Consider the following 27,185-nt stretch of genomic DNA (forward strand, 5'->3'; position numbering starts at 1 on the left):
AAATCCAGTGATCCGAGCTCTTATCAGGCTGAAGCCCTGCAGTGGCAGGAGCAGAACCTGCAGAAGAGTGCACTTTTACAGCTGGCACTCAAACTACACCCAAACCAGCACAGCACAATCAGACCCAACCACATCGCACAGATACTAAAACAAAACTACATCGCCTATTGGAAAGATGCCACTAAAATACAAAAGAAGATGGAGCTGTATTTACACCTGAAAAGAGACTACAAACCAGCAGAATACCTGAGCTGTGTAAAAGATCACAAATTAAGAAAGACACTAACGAAGTACAGACTGCGTGATCACTGTCTGGCTCTAGAGAGAGGACGGCACAGACAAAGATGGCAGCCACGAGAACAGAGACTGTGTTCACTGTGCTCGCAGAAAGAGCTGGAAACAGAGGAACATTTCTTACTGCACTGTGATTACTATCACAACATTAGATCTGCATATTTCCCCAAATTCCAACAAATTAAAACAAATTGTATGGCATTACAAAATGCAGAAAAATTAAGTCACATTTTAGGAGAAAATTCCAAAATGATCACAACAGCAGCAAGATATGTATCAGCCTACCACAAACTGAGTATCAGCCAGTGGACAAAACTGAAGCAAGATCATTTCTTACATGTTGTACAAATGCGTTTTTTTATTATTATTATAATTTTTTTAACAATGTCTTAAATATTGTTCTTGTTTGTGAACAAAAAAGAAGGTATACATGTACATATTTACTAAATTATTTTACAGATCTATTCTTGTTCTATGTATTATATAATTGTTTGTTCCTTATTCATGTAATGGACAATGCTTTGGCAATACTGTGCAAGTCATGTCAATAAAGCTCATTTGAATTGAATTGAATTGAACTAAAAACTTTAAGTCAGCGGGGTAACAAATTATTTTAAGATGAAACAACAATCTTTTTTCTTTTTTTTTTTTTACAGTGATTACAGCAGTTAGCTACAGCCCCCAAATTCAGCATTCAAGGAGTGCAGATATTTGCCCCAAACACAATGAAATATTTTACTTTTGTGAAACTTTGCTTGTTTTACTCTGGTTGAGTCTGCGTGCTGCTTGATGACACACAATATTTCATAAATAGGCTTCTTATCACTGTAAAAAGTGATAAGTTGACTTAAAAAAATTTAAGAAACCCGTTGCCTTAAAATGATTAAGTAATTAATAGTATAAGTTAAGTGAATTGTCAACTGTCACTTAACATTTTTTTAAATTATTATTTACTTAATAATTTTAAGTTAAGTCAGCATCACTTTTTACAGTGAGTCCAGTGTTAACCATTTTAGTTTTTCTAAATGAGGCAGCTTTCTCTTTTAGTTTAAAATTTAGTTTGGTCTAGGAGGCCCATATGCAAGTATTTGTATTGTAAAAAAAAAAATTCTGCCTGACCGTTGGGTGTTTTTTTTGTGAGAAAATGTGCCTTTTTGTGTAATGGATATTCAAGTGGCCAAGTTTTTGTGTTTGTACATGCAAGTTTGAGTGTTTGTGCTGTGGGCTGTGCATTTGTCTCTTTTTGTGACTGGTGCGTTTTGTCCTCACTTTTTTGTGGCACGATCAGGATTTTTCCCAGTAGCATTGCCCAATATGGTCCCTGGCAATGCAGCACTGTACTATTCTGGAAATCAATAATGAACAAAGGATGAATGAGGCAATTATGATGACAAAAAAAAGAGCAGAACAACACTGGGCCTCCAGTGGGCCACTTTTCAAGACTGGCTGGCAGAAGAGAGAAAAAGAAAGTGCATCATTCCTACACACTTACTGAACATGACATGACTGACATATGATTGACCTCAAGATCACTCTGTAATTCAGCAATATACTATTTTAGTGCCTACAGAATTCCTGTTTTGCCTTGCATCTGCCTAGTATTATTTCTTTGTTTTTTGTGCATGTTGAAACACACACACAAAGTCTTGGCTGTGAGGACCCTTCCCCTATATCCCTGAGCTATTTTGGGCTCTTCTTACTGATCTCTTAATACCCCCCTCTCATTTTCTCAATGGGAGAGTCAAAGCGGAAATCAGAACAGTAATCCCTCTGAAAGATGTTGGAAGAGAAGCATCATACTTACAGGAAAATGCATGTGTGTGTTTATTTTCATGTGCAGCCCCTGCTGCTGCCCCTCCAAGCACTGTCATTTTCACAGTGGGTTGCTGGTGCTATGGATGAAAAGAGGAGAAAAGCATAAGGTAGATACAAAGAGAGCATGTGAAAGAACGTCTGATAGGAAAAGCATTGTTGAAGATCACTGGTGGCAAATAACAACTTGTTATTCCTCATTTCCACAGTGGGAGACTCGTGTCTGTCTGTGTGTGTGTGTGTGTGTGTGTGTGTGTGTGTGTGTGTGTGTGTGTGTGGAAAAACTACCACACAAAGAAATGCATTTTCATTTGGGCATTTCTCCAGCTTAAGCATGCTGCACACTGTATGATTTTGGCTATAATTGTCCTGTCTAAAACAAATTTCTGCAATCATAAAATATTTTTTGGATGTCTTAATGAAAAGCAAAAATGCAAAATGTTTCTGAGAGGGTTGTGTTTACAGGTGAGATGTAAAATATAAATATAAACACAATAGAATTCAATGGAAAATCTCCAACATGACAGAGAAATACAAATATGTGTGTGTGTGTGTGTGTGTGTGTGTGTGAGAGAGAGAGATAGAGAGAGAGAGAGAGAGAGAGAGAGAGAGAGAGAAATGTTCAGTTAAAAATGCTGATATTTGTTTATGTGGTATGCAACATAAATATTTCATTATTCACATTATGATTGAACTATCAACATTAGCTTGAATATGCTCAGAAGAATGAGCTGCAGTCCAAGACTTTCTTTTTTATTATTTTCCAGGCAACACATTGGCAACATTATGGAAAAAAATGTGGGTTTGTGCAATATAATTTCACATGGAAATGAGGATGTCAGAATGGATGTGGACTGTGAGCTAAAATGTCCACTCTGCGCTGTCAATCTGAAGTGGAAAAAAAATGTGAAAATAACCGCTGGCTTCAGCTAGTTAGCTAACATCCACACTGCGAGGATCACAGGGAGCAGCAGTAAACGTCTTATGTTATGGCATCCAGATACATTGCTATACCTTTCTTTGACTGCAGTGTCATCCAATGGACACAAATGTTACCAGAGACAATAGCTTGATCAAAGGACATTGAGGAAGCTCAATTTTAAAGCAGTCAGCCTAACATCTGACATATTCATATTTTTTACTAAATTGTCAAGACACTGGGTCACACCTCATAAAACTGGGACTGTCCTGAGTAAACCGGGGCATCTGGTAACCCAAGCCTTTAGGCTCTTGACAGCCTAATTAATCATCTGAATAAATGCAGCATGAACTTGAATGACATTTTCTGGTCTGCATTCACAGCCTATGACAGCTGATATGCAGCATGAGCAAATTGAGAAAGTGGAGGTTTAAGGGAACTAAGCTACATTAAATTCAGCTTCAGCATCAGGTGAAAGCTTGTTGTTGATAGAGTTAAACAAAGATGTATATGCTTTTATTGGTACGCAGTGTAGACCCCTTCAAATAAAATAAACACAAACATACAGTAGCTTCACTTGCAGACTCAACCCCATCACCTTGACTGATTGATTCCCAGCTCTCTTCTGTCGTATCTACATTGGTGTTGTGGTTCACTGCATAATATCGTTAGTGAAGCAAACCATAGATGACATGCACCAACATTAACAGAAATTAAATGTTGCTGCATGCAAATTTGTATCTCGCTTCCATTTTGATTTTTCCATTGGAAGCCAAACCAATTCCATATTACATTACCACTAGTGGTTTAGCACTTAGTTCTCGAGTAATACTATTATGTTGTGTCCTCAGGGGCACTATTTATATCCCGATCTTTCTCTGTCAAATAGACAGTAAACTGCTTAAGTCTTGCTCGGTTGTCTGCTCATGATGTGCTGGGTAATAGGTGTTTTCACTGTCACCGGTTATCATGGCTATTGACAGAAGTCATAGCCCTATCATGGGCCATTTTCATCATGTCATAAGCTGTGTGCAATTGTCAAACCATTGTCTTGTTAAAGTGCATGTCACAGAACAATGTGATCCTTAAAGAGTTGTTTACCCAAAAATGTAAATTCTGTCATTATTTACTCACAAATATTACTTTCTTTCTTCTGTGGAACATAAAAGAAGATACTGTGAGAAAGGTTCCAAATATGTACATTATTACACACATATATATGAGTAATAAACACAAGCATGCTGTGCTAAATTATTCATACATGTCGCCTATTTAAGTATGACTTTTGTTTTATTATGCATTTATTATTATTATTTTATTTAGTTATTTTTTGATGTGTCAAACGCTTGATACATAGAGAGATTTTACTGTTTTATATCAGGGGTATTCAATTAAAGTTCCATTAAAGTCTCTATATTTCCTTCCCATGAACAGTTACACATTTCCATTCGGGCACCAGTAATGCTTTGTAAAAGAGAGAAAAAACCTAAATAGTCAATATAGTCATCAAAGAATGTCTTGTCACAAAAAAAAATAAAAGAATGCCTTGTCACAAACCTGGTTTTAACTGTCAGAGTCATTTACAGTATGATTTGTAGTGTATGATAGGTAAAAAATAACTACATTTGCAGTATCGTTTTCTTCTGCTGTGTTTTAGCTAAAGTATTGATCGATTTTGCTGCTCACCATGCTTCTGTTTTTAAAATAACTGCATCATCCGCAGCTCGTAAAGGTGCTTTACTGTATTTAGAGAGAAGCACACAGGAAGGGCTTGAATGAAGCCTGTTTAGATTTAGATTAAAAAAAAATAGTATAGTATATAACACCGAAAGACCATTACAATAAACGACCCTGAGCATTTGTGGTGTGAAGCGCTGCTTAATTTATTTAGAAATGGTAAAATGGTGCTGTCATTTCCATTATGCACCATGATCCAGTTGAAACCTGGATGTCTGAGATTGTCTGAAATTAAAATGTGTCAGTTAATTCAATCAAAAAGTTACTTTATTTTAGGGAATCAACAGGTTAACTGGATTTTCCAAAATATTCATGCTTTGGCTTTACCTTCTTGTTTTATCCAGATGTTTTCTCTTCACTTGGACTCTTTTTACATCTGCCATGAAATATCAGCACTTTGGTATTCATACATCTAAGATGCACAGTGCATGAATGGAAATGTACAGTTCAAGAATGTAAAGCAGAACTCTTGATGTAATTGACTTGCATTTACAGCACCATGTGTGCCCTCTCCGATTGACTGTAACATCCTAATATCCACGTTTCCCTGTCTTACTCTGTTTCTCTCATCCTCTCTGTCACCTCTTCCAGACTCTGGCAAAAGTTCCTCTACCTTGTTTCTATTGACATTCGGTAATCCGTTTACAGCTGTTTGCTACAGCTGTGAAAATACAAGAACATTTGCCACTTTTCCCTCCACACCCACAGACATTAAGGATAAATAAGGCAAGTGAGAACGAATGAGAGGAGAGAGAGAGTTTGACTAATAATGTTTCCACGTAAGCTAAATTTCTCATTATTGACACAATAGGTAATTATTCCACCTATTCCTCTCCTTCAAAATGAGAATGTTTGAATTGGATCGTCTCCCACTCACTTGACTGGTGAGGAGTGCCTGAGGACAGCGGTCTCCACGGAGACCATATGGTAACCAGGGTAACCTGGCCTTTGACACTAGATCAGTTTTCAGAGGAAATGGGTCGAACCTTTGGTGTCGAAAGGAGGGTCTCTATTGACTCTTACATGGTCTGCAATCATGTTTGAATAACATTACTCATATTAGTTAAACTTCTCAGCATCGTCATTTTTTTTGAGTATGTGTCTTTCTTTTTCAGAGGAGCTCTGAACTCTACTCTCCATCTTTGTCAACACTTGGCCTCCTGCTTAAAATGAGAACCAAAAAAACTGCAGCGGTAATAATACAGGGAGGGTGCCATTATAATAATGCTTATTGTAGGGGTGGGCAATATACCGATAGACACAATTAACTGGTAGAAATTTGTCAACCAGTACAGATTTTTGACTATCAACTCTATTACGGTTACACGCCATTGCTGTGCTTTGTCTGGTTACGAATACGTATCAATTGCATGCATTTTTAAGCAATGCTGTTTAAAAATAAGTGATTTTAAGTCTTTGAAACACAATCAGCAGTGAAAGAGAACTCATTTTGCTATATGCATGCGGTGTCTGACAGGTACATAGACTGCGGGAGTATTGAACTGAGTTTTTATTTCTGTTAGTTTTTACACATGTGTAACAGTATATTGGATCCAGGCAGCTCTTCAAGTGACAGCAGTCTAATATTCCTGCTGTCTGTCATTCATGTTAATCAAATAACAAAAGAAAGAAAATCTCTCACTGCTCTTGACTAAATCAATTATGTAACTTAAATAAGAAGAAATATATTTAATTTACACAGTGAATAATATGCATTGTTTTATACATTTGATTACTGTATATAATGTAGCTTTTATTATTAATTTGTTCTACTGTAGGTTTTTTTGTCCTATTGTTTGTAATTAGTTTCTTATTCTTATTTAATTGCTGACTGTTTACTTGAGCTTGAGTAGTTTTTTTGTTGTTGTTGTTGTTTGTTTGTTTGTTTAAAGGCAGGGTAAGCGATTTCTGGAAGCCAATGTTGATATTTGAAATCACCAAAACAAACACGCCCCTACCCCAAAAGGGTCTCGCCCCTATTTTGATAGCAACTCAGGTAATGATTAGTTCTGTGAAACAAAGCAAAACCAACTGCAAACGGAGTATGTGTGAAGCAGGCATTACACCGTGTCTACACCAGACGCGAGCGGCGTGACAAAATACTATAGAAGTCATTATAATCAGTGATGTTGTCTACACAGAATGCTGTGCGGTTCGACACGACAAATCTCCGACATAAAAATGCTGCCGCGTTCCGTTTATGACGTGCTGACACAAATTTCAAATGATTTTCAATGGTCGCTTTATCGCATCCAGTGTAGGCAGACTTTAGCTGTTGCGGCACCCCGCGTCCGGTGCAAACACGGTGTTACTAACCTATCGAGAAGAAACAAAGCAACCTCAGCGTCCAATCGCAGGCCTTCTGCTCCTTGCTGATCCTATATTTACACAGGTCCTACTTCTTGCCTTATCGTTCCGCAGACGTTTTCCTCTTTTGTTTTTATCCGCCATCTCTATCTTTCTGTCGCTCGGCTGTTCATTGAACGCTCTCTCCTCCACATCATGAGTAGACACGCCCCTTACTGCTGAGTTTGATTTGGTCCTCGGACCCGACTCAGTTTTCTAAAGCGTTTTTGAAAAATTACATACCCCACCTTTAATTTAGGTTAGTATTATTTTTTTTGTGATAATGACACTGATGACAAAAGTAGTGCTGTCATAAAGTCCTTATTTAAAGCAAAAATAACTATATTGTGATATATATTGTTACCATGAAATAAGGTTACTCATGATATAAGATTTTGGTCATATTGCCCACCCCTGCTCATTAGTAGTGTTGGTAAAACAATTATAGCATTAACATTGGTCTATAACTAGCTGGGTTAATACCGCATTAAATTAAGACAGAAATAGGAAGCATATATTTCATAGAATAATATGAAACGTTGTGAATTTTATTTTGTTATTTTATTCATTCATTCATCATTCATTCATGTTTAAATAAATAATTTAAGGAAAAGTCAGAAAGGAAAAATATAATTAAAGAAAATACAGTTCTGTTTTAGGGTTACATCTGCTGACTGTTTATGCATCCTCTCCTCATGTCAGAATCAATCAGATTCTCTGAAGTCATTGTTCTGGCTCACATAACACAATGTGAAGAAATAGTGCCATTTCCTCTTGCTTTCTGCCTCCGTTATCTGTCCATCCCAATAAATAAGTTTCTCTTTGAGCTCTCTGTTTTCATTATTGTCCTATCTGGAAGTGGAATACGGCAAAATAATCTCACCATTCTCAGGGTTTAACATGATGGTTCAATAAAAGCTAAATGAAATAGAAAAGCATTTTTATTTTTACAAACAGATTTGCTGATACATAAAGCAAACAGTATTCTATTTCATTTTGTGGAGAGTGAAAGGTCAACCTTTCATTTACCCCAACTTCTATTTACTCCTCTCCCTCTCTCTCTCTTTCTCTCTACCACCCCAGTGTTCTACCTCTACTGTGTGTGCCATCAGGATTCAAATTGAGGCCCGAATTAAGCATCTGTATCCAAAGCCATTTTGCCCATTTTAGACATATCTGTGTTAGACAAACAAATTGAAATGACAATTACTCATGCGGCACAATGCATAATGGATGATGACAGTACAAGTGCAGCTATTCAGACGTGTACCTGTGAATGTGCATCCGTTTGATTTCACCCACGGTGAGTGCTAGGAATATTACTGGCAAAGTTTGTGTTTGCTTTTTAATCCCCATAATCCTTCAGAGGAGAGAGGTCCTGCATTTACGATAATCAATCAGACATGCTGAAAGGTTTGAACATGCACAGCCCTGTCCAAAAAATATTAGCTAGCGTGCTTCTCTGCCAAGACATACAGAGTCTGGTCTTAAACTATTTGCTTAATGCCTCTGAGATCAGTGCAGCACAGAAAAAGGCGTAAAACATTTCATGATGAAAACTGTGTAGTACAGCATGAGGTTAATAATGTAACTAGACCTCGTTCGCTGCAATGCTTTATGTTCACCTAAATCCTAGCAGTAGTAGGTAAATGGTCACAGAGGGCTAGTCTTGTGTAGGGTTGACCTTTTGCGATCAAGTAAACCTGTTCCTTTATAGTCGTGCCCTTGAGCAAATGACACTTAGCCTCTTGGTGCTACAGGGATGCTGTTGCTGTAATTAGTGTAGCAGATGATGAAAATTGTCCGCTAAAGGGCAAAGTTATAATCTCTGACTACATATCTCTAACTGAGCTCTCAGTGAGGAGGGACTCGGAACCAGGAGCAGCCTCTTACCGTGACCGAACGATTTTCATTATGTTCTCTTCTGCTAATGGTTGTCTCATGTTTTCCACGTTTCCCTGTATTGCTATTCAAGGTGAGGCATATAGCATGACCACTGAAATCCAGTTGCAAGGAGAAAGACTCTTATAAGCTAGTTTTTACTGAATCACACATAAACATTTATGCATTTAGCAGACGCTTTTATCCAAAGTGACTTACAGTATATTACATGTATATTCAGGCTATACACACATATATTATCCGTACGTGTGTTCCCTGGGAATTGAACCCATGACCTTTTGCGCTGTTAACGCAACGCTCTACCACTGAGCCACAGGAACACTCCACAGGAACAGTGAAGTTCAATTCCAGAGTTAATAACTTTTATGAGTTGGCTGTTCTCAGTGAATCACAGATGCTAATGAATCAATAACACTTTACAATTAGGTTTCATTTGTAAAAATTAGTAGACAACAGTAGTTAACTTGAACTAAGAATGAACAATACTTCTGCTGTATTTATAAAGCTGAGTTAATGTTAATTTCAGTATTGGTTAATACATTAATGTTAACAAATAAGACCTTATTGTAATGTGAATGAATGAATGATGCATTTATATAGCGCTTTATTGTGTATTGCTGTACACCCAAAGCGCTTTACAATCATGTGGGGGGTCTCTCCTCAACCACCACCAGTGTGCAGCATCCACTTGGATGATGCGACGGCAGCCACAGTACAACGGCGCCAGTGCGCTCACCACACACCAGCTACAGGTGGAGAGGAGAGAGAGTCATTGAGCCAATCAAGTGTATGGGGATTATTAGGAGGCCATGATAGACAAGGGCCAGTAGAGGGAATTTGGCCAGGACACCGGGGTTACACCCCTACTCTTTACGAGAAGTGCCATGGGATTTTTAATGACCAGAGAGAGTCAGGACCTCGGTTTAACGTCTCATCCGAAAGATGGTGCTTTTTGTGTTACTAATGAATGAGCTGGAGCCATTTCTCCATTGCCTTAATGAACTGAAAGTCATCAATGTATTTAATAAAAATTAATTAGTTAATAAATTATGTTGCTACACACAAATAATATCACTAATGTTTTGTTCTTTGTTACTGAAATGAGCCCAACATAATTGGCAGGAGAATTGCATTTTCTGTTTTTCCAAATATCCTAAATGGAACCGTTGAGGATCTGGAATTGTAAAAGGAATCACAACACAATGCTGAAAATGTGACAACTTTCATTAAATTCCTTACGATTTCCATCCCTAAAAATGGACTTGAAATAACCTTATGAATTATATTTCAGGCTGTAAGAAAGCCTGTTTTTTTTTTTTTTCATATTTTTACTTGATGAATTTTGTTCTTACACTATAGGTACGTTGATTCATTAATTTTTAAGTTATATGCGTAAAACTATTCTAAAATTATTTTAAGGGCCCTGAAGGGCCAAACCTTTATATTAAATTTGAACAGTGACTGCTTAGAGTAGCAGCTTTTAAATGAACTGCTGTTTTAAAATCCTCCCATCAAATCTGCCGTAACGTTGTTATCATAACGGAGACAAAGGCACAGATGGCGCTTTTTGCACGTTTAAAGTGGTAGGCTGAGATTACTCACTCAGATCTCACTGGAGTCAGAATCAGAGAGCCCCCGCTGAGACGGGGAAGGAGATTAAGCTTTCCCTGTGGAGAATCTGTGCCGTTTTGACCCAAACAGACTGTTTGGAATCGGTGACTACATATGGAGAAATATCCACATTGGGTCCTTCCTACTGTTATTTGATAGACATAGGTCCATTAGGTCAGAGAGATGATGTGATTGTTTATCACTGCTTTTTATAACAGAAAGTTTTAAGGTTGCAGGTTTACATGAAATCCATGTGTGCAGAAAGATCTATAGATTTTTGTGTATTTATTTTGATAGTGTGATTATGCTTTCAGTTACCAATAACTGTAGAGTGGAGCAGATATTGTGTTTATTAATTTGTTCGCTTGTATCTTTTTTCTTCTATATGTCTTGGGCACCATAGTGTAGCACTTCCTCAACTCTATTCAACACATTTTACTGTGTTTTTAATCATTATTTGACTAACATTTTCACAGATTTCCTGATGAAATAACAACAGAAATTATGAGGATAAAAGTCTGAAGATTATGGATGAAATAGTGTTTCTTTTGAGTATTGTGTGTTTATGATAAATGGGGGAATCACTGCATCATCCAGCGTAATGTAGGTTCTGGCTTCGTCTATGCTTATTAATGGAGCAGTATTGACTCTGAAAGGCATATATCAATGGCATTAATTAATCTACCTACATAAATCAGCAATTTTCAAATGTCCCAATTCAACTTCATCTCTCTAGCATTTAGAGAGATAATCTAAATAAGTTCCTTTCAAGGTCTGTCACAGTTCATTTGAGTTTAGATTATTCCAAGTTTGTCTCCAGGAACATGTCTAAATCATTAGTTATTAGTTATATATAACTGTTGTGGTATCACACATCTGAACATGACTTTATTTTGCATATTTTATTAGTAAATAAAATGTAAATGGGATTGGGCCTAATCAGATTGTTCCCCACCACCAAGGCTCCAATATATGATGTATTGCTGACCAACTAAAAGACTGGAGGCTATATCAATATATATTGATCATCTTATCAGCAAACTGTTCCCACAGCTAAAATATGATGAATTATCATAACACTTTAGAATTAGATGTTTTTTTTCAAGAAGTGCTTTCCAAGAGCTACTTTTCTTTTTGATGTCCCTTAAAATAATATAATTTGACTGTAGTAAGAGTGGATAGCCTGAAATTAACATCTACGTACGCTATCAAACTTGACCAGACTGAAAAGCTTGCTTGATGCTGACAAATTGGATCATGTTTGAAGAGCTGACAGCCAAAAAGACATCACTATGGACATGATTTTTACCCTAAGGCAAGTTTTAATATGATCAAAGTCCCTTATACACAATATTAAGTGACAAGAGATAAAGCCATGTGACTGAAATGTTTTTTTTTCCCAGTCACCAGCTGTGACCGTAACAAGTGAAAGAACATTGTTGATCATCAGTCCCACTCCTCATAACTGTGCATAATAGTGCTGTAATAATACATCGATATGGATCAGTGTTTTGAAGTATAATTGCACTGTGTAGAAATTTTTTTTTTTAAGATAACTCTCATGTTAGCCACATCTGCATGCAGTGTCTTAAAGGAAAAACCTACAGTACATGTTTTGTGTGTGTGTGTGTGTGTGTGTGTCCTAATGGGGATACTATATTTGCACAATTTCAAGAGCACCATGTACCTACAGATTTTCTCTACTATTATCATTGCTTATCTTTTTGCACAAGCCACTGATGATCTGTCATCAGAGCTCATGTTAACTGAATCTCATTGAATATCATCAAATTGTATCTTGTTATGTTGAGGGACAGTATCAGCAAAGTTTGTATCTCAGGCTAAGAGAATAGATGTCAGACTGTATCATGATGAAAAGTCTAATTTACAGCCTAGAACATAGAACATTAAATATCTTCTGGTTGGCTGAGATTGTCACGTCACACAGTAGTCTCTCTTTCAGGGTGAACAATGGACTTGTTGCTGGAAATGTGTTGCATCGTTTCTGGATGGGACATGGTGTAAGAAATTTGATCACTTGATCACAGTCACACATCATTCGACAATGGTTTAACTACTTGGCCACAACATCTTTTTACAGTCAAGGTGTGTATGATTACACCTTCCTCAGGTCATGAGGAAACTGTATAATTGTTGCCAAGCACTGCACCTACAGACAAATGTTAGTAGCCCCAAGCACAAAGCTGTGATCATGCATAAAGTGCGAGCATTTTTATCCCTTTTTTCCTTTTGTCTTCAGTGTTTTCATGGGTCCTCGTCCCTGGTGTAGGTGTTTGATGTGTGGGCTGTTCTTTAGTCTGAGCTGAGCCATTATGACAGGCAGGAGGGACTTAATAACAGTGCTTTCACCCCAAGCATGCTCCTGACAAATTACCTGTGTGAGACCTGGATTTAGAGAAGGGTCAGTGGAAAGATCACGCTCACACACACACACAAACACACACACACACACACACACACACACAAACAAGCACACAAACAAGCACAGACAAACACATTTCCTTTATTCAAAGTGTTTGATGTGTGTGGGAGAATATTTTCATATTCCACATTTGGAGAGAAATAAAGAGAGAGGGGGATCTGTATATGTGTGATGTCACAAGCTTGCCTATTGGCAGAGGGGCTTTCTTAAAGGGATAATTCACCTAAATTGAAAATTCTGTCATTATTTACTCACCCTTACCTTAACCTGTATGCAAAATATTTTTTTTTCACAGGTTTTTTTGACTATACAGTGACAGTTCATTGCAATCATGTCAATGTCTAAAAAGGACAAAAAGCACCATAAAAGCATTCCTTATATATAATTCATATGCTATATTTCAATACTTTTGAAGTCACTCAATATCTTTGTTCAAGGACAAAATGAATATTAAAGACATAGTTCACCCAAAAATGAAATATCTGTCATCATTTACTAACCCTCATGTTGTTCCAAAGCTGTATGATGGGTTTCTTTCTTAAAAGAAACCTAAAAGAATATATTTTGAGTAATGTCTGAGAAATATCTTTTACCTAAGTGTTTTTGTCCATACATTGAAAATCAACGTTCAACTCAAAATATATTTGTTTGTGTTCCACAAAAGAAAAGTCAGGTTTGGAACAAAATGAGTGCGAGCAGGTGAATTCAGAATTTTTAATCTCTTTAAGTTAATATCCACTCCATTGTGATGTTCACTTTAAAACCAATGAGACTAGATTGAATCACTGAGTTGAACTTGAGTATTGGACAGATCTGTGAATGAATGTTTTTTTGTTTTGTTTTGTTATTTTAAACCAGTTTTATGAGCCGGATCAGCTGGTTTAAAAGAAATACACGTTTCTGAATGACTTGAGGAAGATTAAATGACAGACTTGTGCTCTATGCCTTAAATCTGTGCCACTGTCTCTTGACCCCGCTGTCTGTTAAGGACTCTCACTAAGAGAAGCATCTCTTGTAGGGAATCCTATTTTTCTTTCTCTCTCTGAGAGGTGCATCAGTAGAGCTAAGCCAGAATGCAAACCCGAGCAGGTCTCGGTTGTTTCAGAAGAAGCTTTCAGCATTCAAACAGCGCTCCACAATTCTCCCCTCGGCTTTGTGTGGTTGAGTATTGAAAATTTGCCATTGCCGCAGTCAGTTTTCTTCAAGTCTGTCTTTTGTTCCAGTGGCTGAGCTCAGGTGCACAGAACAGACTTCTCTCACTCTCTCCCCCTCTTCAATCTCTCTGTGCTTCTCATTTTCCCGCTCAGCACTGACTGGATATCAAACCTGCCAATTTGCATATGAAATTGGGTGGAAAGCTAAATTAGTAGAGGCGCATTGAGTAAAAGCAATTACACACACATGTACACACACAGGCATGTTTGTCCCTTTCGCTGGCTGTTCTGTTTACAAAGTTCCACTTTTCACAAAGACTGTGTTTGAATTAGTGACTCCTTCAGAGCTTTGTTGTGTGATGAATATTACTGCTGTTCATTAGCATGAGTAATTAGGTCAATAGGACCACATGGTCTTGTTCATGAATGCTGTGTAAAGGTAAAGCATTTGAACATGGCTTTTTTAGAGGTGTGTTGAGACAAGCGGTATGATAATTCTCTCATGTATGTGTATAAATCCTCAGAGCTGTGCTGATTGTCTTTCATCCAATCGTGAGTAGGCATACAAAGCTTGATTCAACTTAAAATACACTATGTGACTTGCCTATTGTGAGAGAGGATCCGGTTGGAGATCTTTAAGCAGATTATTTTATAACCGATTACATGACCTACAGACAATTGCTAAATCTCATTCTGAAGTGGCAGTCAGACATCATCGCAGATTGGTGATTATGCTCTTAAAGCACCATCGGCCACTACATTCTGCCCCATGTTGTTTTACCGGCCTCTGTGGCCTCTTCCAGCCCTGCCAGCTTGCCGTACTCCTCAGGGACAGCCGCAGGATGTTGTTTGATGGCTTTTATCCACAGACCACAAAGGGGGCTCTGTGCTAATCTCTGCTAGTTATTGCTTTAAGAGGGAAGTTTTAGAGAGGAGATTCTTTCCTTTTTCCCCCCAGAGTCTTTGTTTTTGGATGGATGACTTGTTTCACAGAGATCCCTTTGAGAGTCTCTCTGTTTGGCAGTCCCCTTGAAGATCCCAGCTTGTTTTTTTGTGCTGGTAGCAGGTAGTGAACTTGCCTCCCGTTAGAGACGCTTCACTGCGCAGTTGGTTGAACAACAGCGCCACTGAAAGGTAGTTAACGGAATCGCATTTTACAATAAACTTCAGTTTGTTTGGTAAATTCCCACAACTCTGGGTCATTCAGAGGCATAGATTTTATTCTGACTAAGTGATTGACTTTGGTTTTGCCTTTATGTTTCCTCTTGTGTGTGTGTCTGAGTGTAATATAAAGTAGTTCACAGCTTTACAGAACCGAACAGCTCAATGGAACTGACACTTTACCAAAACTAGTATTGTAATGCAATGAACAAAAGAGACCACATGGTTAGACGAAAAAATGTCTATGTACTGTAAATATGTAAGCATAATATAAACGTTATATATATATATATGGAGGAAATGCACCTTAAATGTTGCACAAAAACTTTTTATTGTGCATATATAATATGTGTAAACTAAAGAACATACATCTTCTTGACATGCAGTTACTGAAGACATTCTGTTTTTTAGGTGATCTTGGTGAGCTCCAGCATCAATGAACGTGACCAGATGCTCTTCATCAGCACAGATGAGGGTTCATCTTTCCAACGGCAGCCTGTCTCCTTCACTGTGGATACACTCCTCTTCCATCCATCCGAGGAAGACAAACTTTTGGCTTACAGCAAGGAGGCGAAGGTCAGTGATGAAAGTGTTGGCCAACACAGATTAATGCAGTCGAGTAAATGACTATAACACCAATTGAAGTCAGTGTTTTTTGGCAGCTCCAAACCAGTTGCTCACAAGACCATAATGTGTCTTAAATTCAGATGCATGTTTGTAGCTTTTCTTGTCAGGCTCAACTGCCTGAATTAGTCTTTGTAGCTTTTTCAGTATTAATGATTTAGGTCTCGGCTGAACGCCTTGACCAACTGTTCTCAACACTTTTCTCACCCAGCTTTGTTTTTGGCTCTGCTTTTTGCTCTCCAGCATATTGGCATCCTCATTATTAGTTATGAGCAGCACTGTTTGGCCTTCAGGCCATGGTTGTCTCTCGCTAAAGAGCATGTTTACATTGTTAACGGCTGGGCGAGCAACGAGGCAAGATCTGTGTGTGTGCGTTTGTGTTTATGTGCGGTTGATGAATTGCTAAAACCCCTAGACACTGCTTGCAACACGCTGCATTTATCATCTCTGAGATCTAATGGAAAATACAATGAAAAGTGTGTATCTGTGTGTATTGTTATGGGGCAGTTTGGTGGGTATTTTCCATGCAAGTGGTGATCAATTTAATCTCACTATAGGGAAGATCAATTGGGGTCAAATGCACACACTCAACATATGTGATTTTAATTGGTATATATGGACAGTTTTTCACAACCTAATCGTTATATAGTATGCAATGAATCGCTCATCTAATTCTTATGATCGTGAGAATTTGCAAAGTGTGCTTTAATCTAATCCTGCCTAAAAATCAATGTTATGACTAGCGCTTCAAACGTCCAGTGACAGTAAATAGTCTTTCTTTGTTTTTCAGCTGTATATCTCCACCGATCTGGGTCACAAATGGACTCTGCTACAGGAGCGTGTTACTAAAGACAGAGTTTTCTGGTGATCTATTTATTTATTTTTCTAAATTCACCCTACAATACTTAAAGTAATCTCATGTGGTTTCAAATCTGTATGACATTCTTCTGAGGAAAAAATCTAATCTGCCATTTAGTAGAATGTTTGAGCTGCTGTCTTCCATACTGTGGGGATGAGGGGCTGTAAAGCTTCACAAAAAACATTTCAAAGGTGGTCTGTTAGACTTCTTATGAAATATGATAGGAAACATACTGAAGTATGAGCTGTTATTCACTTAAAATGTTGATTGACGACCATGGTCACCATTTACTTTCATTGGAAAACAGCAGCTTTGACATTCTGCTAAAAATAACTTATTTTGTATTCCACCGAAGAAAGTAAGTCTGGGTGTCAGTACTAGTTTGCTTTACTTTACATTGCCCTCTGAGACTTTCTTTTTAATCTTTTTTTCCCTCTCCGTTCCCTCTTTTTCTTCTTCCACCTTCTTAGTGGAATTCAACCCCTTCTTTTATTTTCCATTCCTTCACTCCCTGGTTATGGTTCACTGCTATCACAGCTGGGATTGAAATCCTGTACAGAAGTGATTTATTTCTCCACCCCAACCACTCTTTCTGTCTGACCCTCTGTTTCTCTTTTTTGATCTCTCTTTCCTGATCTTTCGCTCTCTTCTGCTTGCGTACCATCCTCCCAGCGCACTTTACCAGATTCACAACACGCTATATACGATTCTGTATAGTTTGTCTGTGGTTGATTGTGATAAAAGATGAAAAAGTCAGCTCCCTGTCAGCATCTGCCATAATGAACCCCATCCAGCACGTTTTATTTGGCTGGAGGTTTTACAAGACACTGTAAATCTGAAGCTGTTTTTACTCTGTTCCTCAGCAGCAGGGGGTTTGATAAGGGTCATACCCCTTCCCTCTCTACTGTCTCCAAACCTCTTTAAAACATCTCAGAGAATTGCCTCAGAAGACGCGACAGAATTAGTTCATAGTGAGGGTTGTGGCTCTCTCGTCCTCCCTGTCTGCTGCCTCGCTCATAAAACAAAAGAAGGGGAAGTCTGGGAGGAGAGAGCATAAATCAGCGTGGCTTTAATGGACAGGGATGCTGTCTGGGAGGGTGGTCCGTACCATGTGGTCAGGAGAGGAGTCTTGAGCTCATTGCAACTTATTATGTGATGTTGAGACATGACGGTCAAGTAATCTGCTGTAAATCAATGTAGAGCAAGATTATTAGGCTGCTGTAAATATTTTCATGTCATAAAGCATTGATTTAGAAATATCACAGGCATTTAGAACAATTATCTCCAGCTGAAATGCTGAAAAGCACACTGTCAGATATAGACATTAAATCGCATGTTTTTTTTCCCCCAAACTAGTTAAGCGCAAACCTCGCCCAGCAGCCGATTCTAAAGATTTCATTGATCTTGTCAATCAAAGTCCTGATTACCCACACAGAGCTGAAACAAAGACGAACCCCAACCTAAACCCAAACCATTAGCAGGACATCCTAACAGATCGGATTCATCAGTGTAATTGATTACACTTTATATTATGTGGCCTTAACTACTATGTACTTGTGTCAGAAAATAAGTACAATGTACTTATTGTTTTCATATTATATTGCAAAACACTTTTGCTGCTATTGAGGTGGGATACGTGTAAGGTTAGGGACAGGTTTGGTGGTATGGGTAGGTTTAAGAGTGGGTTAAGGGATGGGTCAACAGTGTAATTCTAAATGTAAAAACATGTATGTACACAGTAAGTGCCAATGCTTAATGTAAATGTAACTACATATTAATTACGGCCCCCTAATATAAAGTTTGAACTTTTCGTGACAGCTGACTAAGTGATTGAGTTGACCAATAAAAACTGCTGTGGAAGGAATTTGCAACTTAACAGGTTTGGGGAAAAATCATGCAAAACAACGCACACATTCTTAAAAGGTTCAGTTAATTTCCTGCTTGTTAAAATGCTTGTAAAATAATGTAGGTTTTGTGCAGGTTTACTGAGCTAGAACTTCACTGAGCAGTTTAGTAACCTCCAAACAAGTGTGTTTAACACAACTAGACAAAAGAGAGCGAGCTGTCTGCATTCCTTGAAACCAAGGACTTTCTATGTGTCTGTATGGTTGAGAAGGTACTGCTAAGGGGATGTTTTAAAGGGATCGTTACCCCAAAAATGACACCCATTCTGTCATTATTTACCCACAATTATTTAACTTTTTTCTTCTGTGGAACAGAAAATGTGAAATTCTGAAAAGTGTCACTGTTTTGTGTGTGATTACAAGCGTTCATGCTTCAAAGCTTTCCATTTTTTGTTAAATCAAGTCATTGGAACAACATGAAGGTGAGCAGATGCAGAAAAAATTGCAATTTTGGAGTGAACTATCCCTTTAAGATGTCCTTCTGTGTGTGAGTCGGTCTTGTTTGATCCTCTCAATGTGTTACTAACTGTATGCTTTGTTTAAGGGCTGTGACGGGGGTGGATGTGGATCCTGATTTGGTTCATATGGAGATTCAAGACATCGGTGGTGGTAAGGGAGCTCATGTATTTATAGAACAGTGCATTTCAATTCAATTTTACATACCGAATCAAACCACTGCGAACAAGGGCAGATGGGATGTTTTAGGGCTTCAGTTTTGCCTCATTCAAACAAACCTCATTCAGAGAAATTCCTCCTGGCTGAGCTGTTTTGTAAGACTTGTGTGTTTGTGTGTGTGAAAGAGACCAGGCGTACAGATGCAAACTGTTGCACAGAGCTCTATCACACTCTAGCCAGTGAAGGTTAAACGCCGCCTGACAGTCACATTGCAGCCTACAAACACATACACTCAACCCCTAAGAGAGGTGAGAGTTGTGTCTAACTAGAATAAAAAATCACACTGGACACAAAATCAAGCCCTTCTTCTGATAAATGAACTTTCAGTTGTGGTTTTACTCTTTATCTGTTGGACTTGTGTCACACTGACAGATGCAGTGTTTTTTCTTCAGCTCAGTGGCTCCTTCAGCCTCCCATAGGATGTGCTGTGTGTGTGTGTGTGTGTGTGTGTGTGCACGTCTGACCTTGTGTGACAGAAGACAGAAGCAAAGCGCTCAGCCATTCTAATTGCTTTTTAATGAATTTCTCTGCTGTACTGCTTTGATTAACCATTCGTCCTCTTCAGTGAAGTAGTCTGCCCGTTTGTTTGCCTAAATTTAATAACAAAAAATAAAATGAGAGGAAACAACATTATGAGAATAGCAATTAAGTTCCCCACTTTGATACATAACCTTTGGCCATGATTTTTGGGGTATGCATTCTCCTCTAATTTTTTCATCATTTTCCAATTGGTTGTCATTTTTTATGCACGTTTGGAGAATTGATGAATGTGTGTGTGTTTTGTAGAGGTTGCTGAGCCAGCTATTGTGTGAGATTCTAACAGAAAGGCCATTGCGACAGAGCACTTCGGCACTGTTTTCCCATAATTAATTTCCTGCCATTCTGGAGCAAAGCAATGTGCCCAGTGAGGATCAGCCTCAGCTAATTTTGTTAAGAGCTCCATGTTTTTTTTTTTTTGTTTTTTTTTTTGCAGATATCTTTCACTCCATTCACCTTTGGAATGGCTTCCAAACACTCACTTACAAAAGCTGTATGATCAGACAGAAATGAAATTCCTTTCAAACTTTTGAAAGTCAAATTGTTACCTTCACTTTTCCTCTAACCCTTTTTGTGTGTGTTTTTCTGTCTTTCACCAGGATACCTTTATGTGACATGTCTCATACAAAATTGCTCTGATAAAATGGTGACAGCACAGTTCTTGGGGAAGATTGACCACAATTCCCTCTCAGTGCAAGATGAATACATATTTGTGAAGGTAAAATGATGTTACATATCTTTACATATGATGTATGGACATATTTATTCAGACAGATCCATTCAGACATCAGAGAGTTTAGCAAATCACAATATACACTAAGATCAAAAATTCAAGGTCAGTTAGATTTTTCACATGTAAAGGCTGATGACGTCTCTCATCTCCAAAGCAAATACTGCCACAGCTATTTTAACATTTTAGAAGCTGGGATATTTTCAGGCTTTTATTTTGCTTTTGAGGAAAATTTCTCACATTAGGGTACTGAAGTGAACAATAGGCCCAATAAAGATTCAGTGCAATAATTGATACATTTGTTTACACATAGTTTGTCAGGATACACACACACACACACACACACACACACACATATATATATATATATATATATATAGTTTTGTCAATATTGTGGGCATACAGCTTAATTTTGGTAACATTTAGCAATCATTTTGGTCTCACATTTCTTATTTTGAACTACAGTATTGCTTTTCCGTTATCCCCCTTTTTTAATTTTATTATTTTTTTCCTAATCTTTTATAATTAGCCAATGACTCAAGGACATTTGCTCGTTCTGTATTAATTTCTTTCACTCTCCCCCACCCCACATCTCCCTCACCTGCTCAGTGGTTTTTTGAAGGGATTGCAGCTGTTGAAAAGGAATTTAGATATGCCCTTGAGAAACAGGACTACAGTGTGTGAAATGTTTGTGTTCGGTCACACTCATGCTGTTTCAGACTGGACAATTTATGTGAACCATAGAGACCAACGGACAGAGCTTTTGATTCAGTGCTAGTAGAGACTGAATCTGTTGAGATGATATTAGCTAGGTAAAATTGATATTGTGAATTGAGATGGCAAAGGATAAATAGGAAAGTGAGAGTGGTTTTTCTAAAATTGCTGACAGTGAAGACATGACCCCATCATTGGAATAGTGAAATATAAACACTTTCTTTCTTTTTTTTTCTTTTTAGGTAACTACAGGAAATCGAACCAAGTATTACGTCTCATATCGAAGGAATGAATTTGTTCAGATGAGATTCCCTAAATATGCCCTTCCAAAGGTACGGTCCTCAGAAATGTTGCTGTAAAATGACCAATATTTACTCTGAAATCAGTTTTGGGTGCAACTTTGGGTTGTAGTCTCTGCAAAAAATATTTTTTGTATGTTTAAAATGTTTTGTAGTGAACAAAACACTTTTTTGTACTAAGCATACTGCAATGCAAACTGATATTTAATATCAAAATTGTGTTTCCATATTGTTTGTTTAAAATATTGTTTTAACTTTCTGCAATTTAATCTTATTCGATCACAACACCATAAATTAAACAATATCACACATATCAAGACATATATGTTTTTTTAATTAAAACCAACAACACAATTACAAGAGAGTTAATATGAATTAATTTTGAGTAATATTTGTATACAGTATTGCCAGTATATTGTTGCTGCACAAAAGAAAACAGTTAAAAATTAAAAGCAGAATTAACGTTGCAGTGGTGTTTCGTCCTTGAATAAGTGTTTTTAAACAAATTGGTTGAGTAAATGATTCAGTGACTGAATCATGAAGACAGAGTTTTGTTTAATTTCTGAATGAATCACTGAGTTTCAACAAATTGTTTAAATGAGTGATTCACTGACTCAGACAGTCACTTGCTGTAACCTGCAGTAATAGTCACTGCCCCCCCCCCCCCCCCCCCCCCCCAACTAAGGCACAGACTGTCAGCGTGTCCAAAACTGGCAAACAGAGTTCCAAAATCCAAAAATGAATTTAGCCTGATTAATTTTATTACTGAGATCTACTGTAGCAGCATCATGTGCATGTTTAGTTTTGTGTTTGAAGTTGCTGCTGTTTTTGTCATGAACTATGTACTAAATGTGAGTTAATGTTTGAAAGTGGTTATTGTTCTTTTATCATCTGCAGCTGTTGTGGATTTCACTTTAAAGCCAGAGACTGACTATGATATATTGCTGCAATATGTATGAACTGAAGAGCACAGTTGGTGCCTAGCATTGAAACGCTACACCATTACAACCCAGATGTGGGTTTAACCTACTGAGGAGCCGTGATGTATGGCAGTAATATGCCGGCGAAAGAAGACAGCTGGCTAAGGGTTACAGCTGATGACTGACCGGGCTGTCTGTGGCTCTAACCCAAGGGAGTGCTTCAGTAAAATGCTGGCTGACTGTAATTGAATAACATTGATTGGAGTGGAGGCCAGAGGGGCCTGCTTCATGTATATTTCACCAAAGAGAGAGAGGCAGGGAAAGGAGAGAGGCTGTAGGGCAGCTGCTGTCAATGGCATTTGTAACTATGCCAACCACTGATTCACTGTGACATAGTGAAAGAGAGAGAGAGAAAAGTGTAAGAGAAGAGTACTACTAAGAAAGATGCCCCAGATTACCAGGCATTCGCCTTAATGGCAAAGCATAAAAGCTTTGATTTAATTACTGTAGAAGTTGAACGTGCTATATATTCGTTCACTCAGTGCCTTCAAGTGCATATGCAAGGGTTTTTGTGACAATTTAGAACATATATATTTATCATTTCCCTTCGTGGTGTCATTTTGTGGGTTAAAGCATTATTGGTGTTTTTCCCCTCTCTAGACCCTCTTTGCTCTGCTCTTTTAGTTGCTTGTCGCTTGACTGAGCAGATAGGTCAAATCTTACACACCAGGTTCAAGAACCCAGAAGAGAGCAGGAGTGTGCGAGAGAGATGGGGTTGGCTGATGTTGTGCCCGTATTTTCCACAGTGAATAATTGAAAACCTTTTGAAAAATGCAAAACCCAATTCCAGTATGCAGTCTCAGATCTCTCCTGAAGTTCCTTTCTTTACGTTATGGATTAATGATGGTCCATGGCTCCAGTGGGATGAATTGTTTGTTATAACACACCTAGGGCACTAAATGGCTAAGCGCCACTTCTTGTTGTCTTTTTTTTTTTTTTTCCTTCAGCCTTTGTCTTTCCGATTTTAATGCTCTTCTTAACTGATTTTTGTTTGTTTATTGTTTTAGAAATTTGCATGAAGTAAAGCTTGCAATATCTGAAGAACTAAAGATGAAGAAAATGAATAAGCTGTTTTTTTATTTAACAAAGGGGTGGTGGGGGTTGTTAGTTCACCCAAAAATGAATATTGTATCATCATTTACTCACCTTCATGTAATTTCAAACCTACATGACTACATGACATGAAAGGTTAATTGAATGATGCCAGAATTTTTCAGATTTGGGGGATCTGTCCCTTTAAAAAAGAAGTGTGCCAGTCTGTGTCTCAGGAAGTAATCAGCCAATCTTAAATGAACAAATAACATTATCATGTCAAATTTCAGTAGACACATTTCAATCAGCTTAATCTCCAATCATAAAGTGCACTTGAGAAACCGACACCATTCTGGAAAATTTAACTGACGCATCTGTAATTTTGCAAGCCTGCTTTAAATGTTTCAGCTTATACAAATGTTGGTATTGCAATCCAATTGCAATTGCCCCTGAACCACACACAATCACTTTAAAAAGGCCCAGCGTTCTTTTACTTTTAGCAGACTGTGAATAGAAACAATACTATTGATTTTGGCCAATTAAGACCTGTTTCTCCGCTTCAAGAATGAAACCGCAAGATGACCAGAATTCAAATGCACCACTATTGGAGCACAAATGAGTCCACCAGACACAGAGAAAAAGCAAACATTCTGCTGGTGTGTTAATAAGCCATTTCATTTAATTTCTTTCTTTTTTTCTATACAGATTTCCTGTCTTTACATCCATCCATTCGTACTGTTACCGATCCCATCCTTCTTAGACACTCAGTCAGCCTGCTGATAATGCACTCAGGGATTGTGGCTGTAGGCAGAGAACACAAATGTCCTGCAGCTGTGTCATGGCTGATACGGGTCATGTGCCTGCTGTCACAGACAGATGGATAGTGTTGTCTTAAGTTCTGATAGTGCTGTTATCAGGACTGGGGACCTGAGTGTCCTGTCACACAGTATGATAGACAAAGACAGGACCTATCCAGCCAGTAGAATGTAAGACTTAAAAAGAAAACACAAGTGCTTCACTTACAGCTTCCTGTTCTAATCCTCTTACTCTGTTGTTCTTATTGCTGTTTTTGTGCTGATTTAGATGATCTGATAATCCACGTTTAAAACTTCCACTCTTTCCAGGGGAACTTTCAGCAGCTGTGTTTCACAGCGATGACTTCATTGTCTTGTGTAAGCCTTGGTGGGAAGATGACCTCATCGTTAAAATTTTAATGCACAACTAACTAAAAGATGATGAGCTGTTCATATTTGACCTCAAATCAACAGCCAGGAATTACATAGCAGTTCTAGACAAGAGTACGATCTCCAAATCTGATCGAAAAATTAAATAGCAAACGTGGAAGCAATCAGTCAGCTATTACGATTTGTGATTGCTTGTCTCCAGATGTCATCATGAACCTCCTGACAACTATGGTTGGTAAAAGGGTCAATTCAATTTGAAATAATGTCTGTAAAGCCATCTACACTCCCCTCTATATAAGAGCATCTCTGAAATTAAATATTTGCATTAATTTCATCAGAATAGTCTAAGCCTTCTGGGGAAATTGGTACTTTTCAGAAGTGTTTGTATGTGGATATAGAAAGATATTTTAGGAACGAAGAGAACATAAGGATGAAACAGGATTAGAAGTCTCTATAACAGTGAGTTGGAAGAGTTGTTCATGATTTATTTTTTATTTTTTTAAACTTTCCAAGTTGGGTCATTGATCATAAGAAACTGGAATTGTGAATGTTGATGGTACCATTTTGTTTGCATGCATTTTGTGTTTTGATGAAAAATAGTGATACATCTTGCCAGAAAACAACTCATTTAGGCGGGTTATGAGGAGACAGACCAGACCACATTTTCCGTCATGCTCTGTGGCACCACAAGAATGATAAAATAGACAGATGCAGTGGCAGTTATACAACTAATGTGAATCATTATGTTGCATTAGAAAAGCCTCCTGTCTTTTTGGGAAGTGAAAAAGACAGAGAAATACGAAATTGTCTGGCTATTTAATTCTAACAATAATTTAATTTAATTCTGACCAAAATCATTTGAACGCACATCATGTCATAATAATTGACTTTAATGAAGCTGATATGAGACATACACTATTTATACTGCTTGTATAGTATGGATATATTACTCAGAAATCCTCTTTATCATTCTTTAAATAGAAGCTGCATGTACAGTAAAGATATGTTGATCCATATGCACATGCACACACACTAGTAGTTACAGATGCTTCTTTAAGTGTGTTGCTTTATCCTTATCTTCCCTATTCCATCCTATAATTCTCAGAGTAAACAGGTGTTGTGTAACTGACCTCTCACAGAGGGGGTTCAGTGCCTCTAAACTGCTGTTAGTGGGGCATAAGTGAGAAATAGCCTTAGAATTTGGTCTCTGAAGCACATTAAAGCTACACAGCGCTTCAGGGACTTTTCTAGCTCTTCACTTATGTTCTTATGAATGAATTCTGCTGGGGGCTTGAGCTTGTACCCTTCATCTTTGTGCCTAAATTAATGCGACCCACTTTCACTTTATCGGGAAGAGCAACATGGTGACAAACTCCCCCGTCCTGACCCAGTCATTGCCACAGCGCCCGGCTGTATGCATCTAAGCTACCAAAACTGAGGAGCTTAATGTTGATTCGGTATTTTAAGGCAAACAAGGAGAGCTAATTATAGGATGGATTCATTAATTGTTCATGCTTTCATTTCATCTAAATCTGTCCCTACACAGTTCATGTTCCGACTCAGTTCTTCACAGCAGCTCAAAATAAACTTTTCATTTCAAAGCAACTAAATATAATCACCATGGATTTATATGCTGCTCTTTTTTTGTGGTTGTTTTATGTAAGCACAGGTGAAAGCGTTCAGCTTTTCTATCTCTCTTCACACAAAGACACAAGCCTGAACGAATCATGATGTTAATTATTCGTACCTGCTGAGAAAACTGAAACTGTCATTTGCATTGAACCTATTTCTTCACATGAGGTTCTAATCTTCTTGTGTGGTATCTTTCTGTTTCTCTGTTTTTGTCTTTCTGTGCAGGATGTGCAAATTGTGAGTACAGATGAGAATCAGGTGTTCCTGGCTCTGCAGGAGTGGTATCAAACAGACACGTACAACCTCTACCAGTCAGATCCACAAGGAGTCTATTACTCCATTGTGTTGGAGAACGTCCGCAGCACCAAGCAGCCTGAAGAGAATGTCCTCATCGACATCCTAGAGGTCAGCATTTCACCCCACACAGTACCCGTGTAAAACAAGGCAGTGTGGGCTTCACATCCTACCTTCTGCATAATGAACTAAACATAGTTCAGCTGTTGTAAAGTTTAAATTTTTAGAGACCTTTACCTATAACACTAAAAAAACACATACATAAAAATGAAGTTTGACTGCTTGTGATCTAGTAACTCTGCTTTCACGCATTTATTATTTATTCCCAGAAGCATGCTTAAA

The 27,185-nt window shown here is 37.9% G+C and overlaps 1 protein-coding gene across 1 annotated transcript in view; it reads left to right on the plus strand.

The window, feature by feature from the left end:
• Positions 1–27,185, plus strand: part of LOC306871515 (VPS10 domain-containing receptor SorCS2-like) — a gene marked incomplete at both ends in the record, with an annotated part of 157,266 nt that overhangs the window by 115,507 nt on the left and 14,574 nt on the right. The window contains 6 exons of the mRNA XM_079419526.1: positions 15,791–15,955; positions 16,794–16,867; positions 19,311–19,375; positions 20,578–20,696; positions 21,665–21,754; positions 26,775–26,954. Of these exons, the coding sequence (XP_079275652.1) occupies positions 15,791–15,955; positions 16,794–16,867; positions 19,311–19,375; positions 20,578–20,696; positions 21,665–21,754; positions 26,775–26,954 (693 nt within the window). The remainder of the gene's footprint in view (positions 1–15,790; positions 15,956–16,793; positions 16,868–19,310; positions 19,376–20,577; positions 20,697–21,664; positions 21,755–26,774; positions 26,955–27,185) is intronic.

This window comes from Barbus barbus (assembly GCF_936440315.1).
Source record: "Barbus barbus genome assembly, chromosome: 1".
NCBI classification, from domain to species: Eukaryota; Metazoa; Chordata; class Actinopteri; order Cypriniformes; family Cyprinidae; genus Barbus; species Barbus barbus.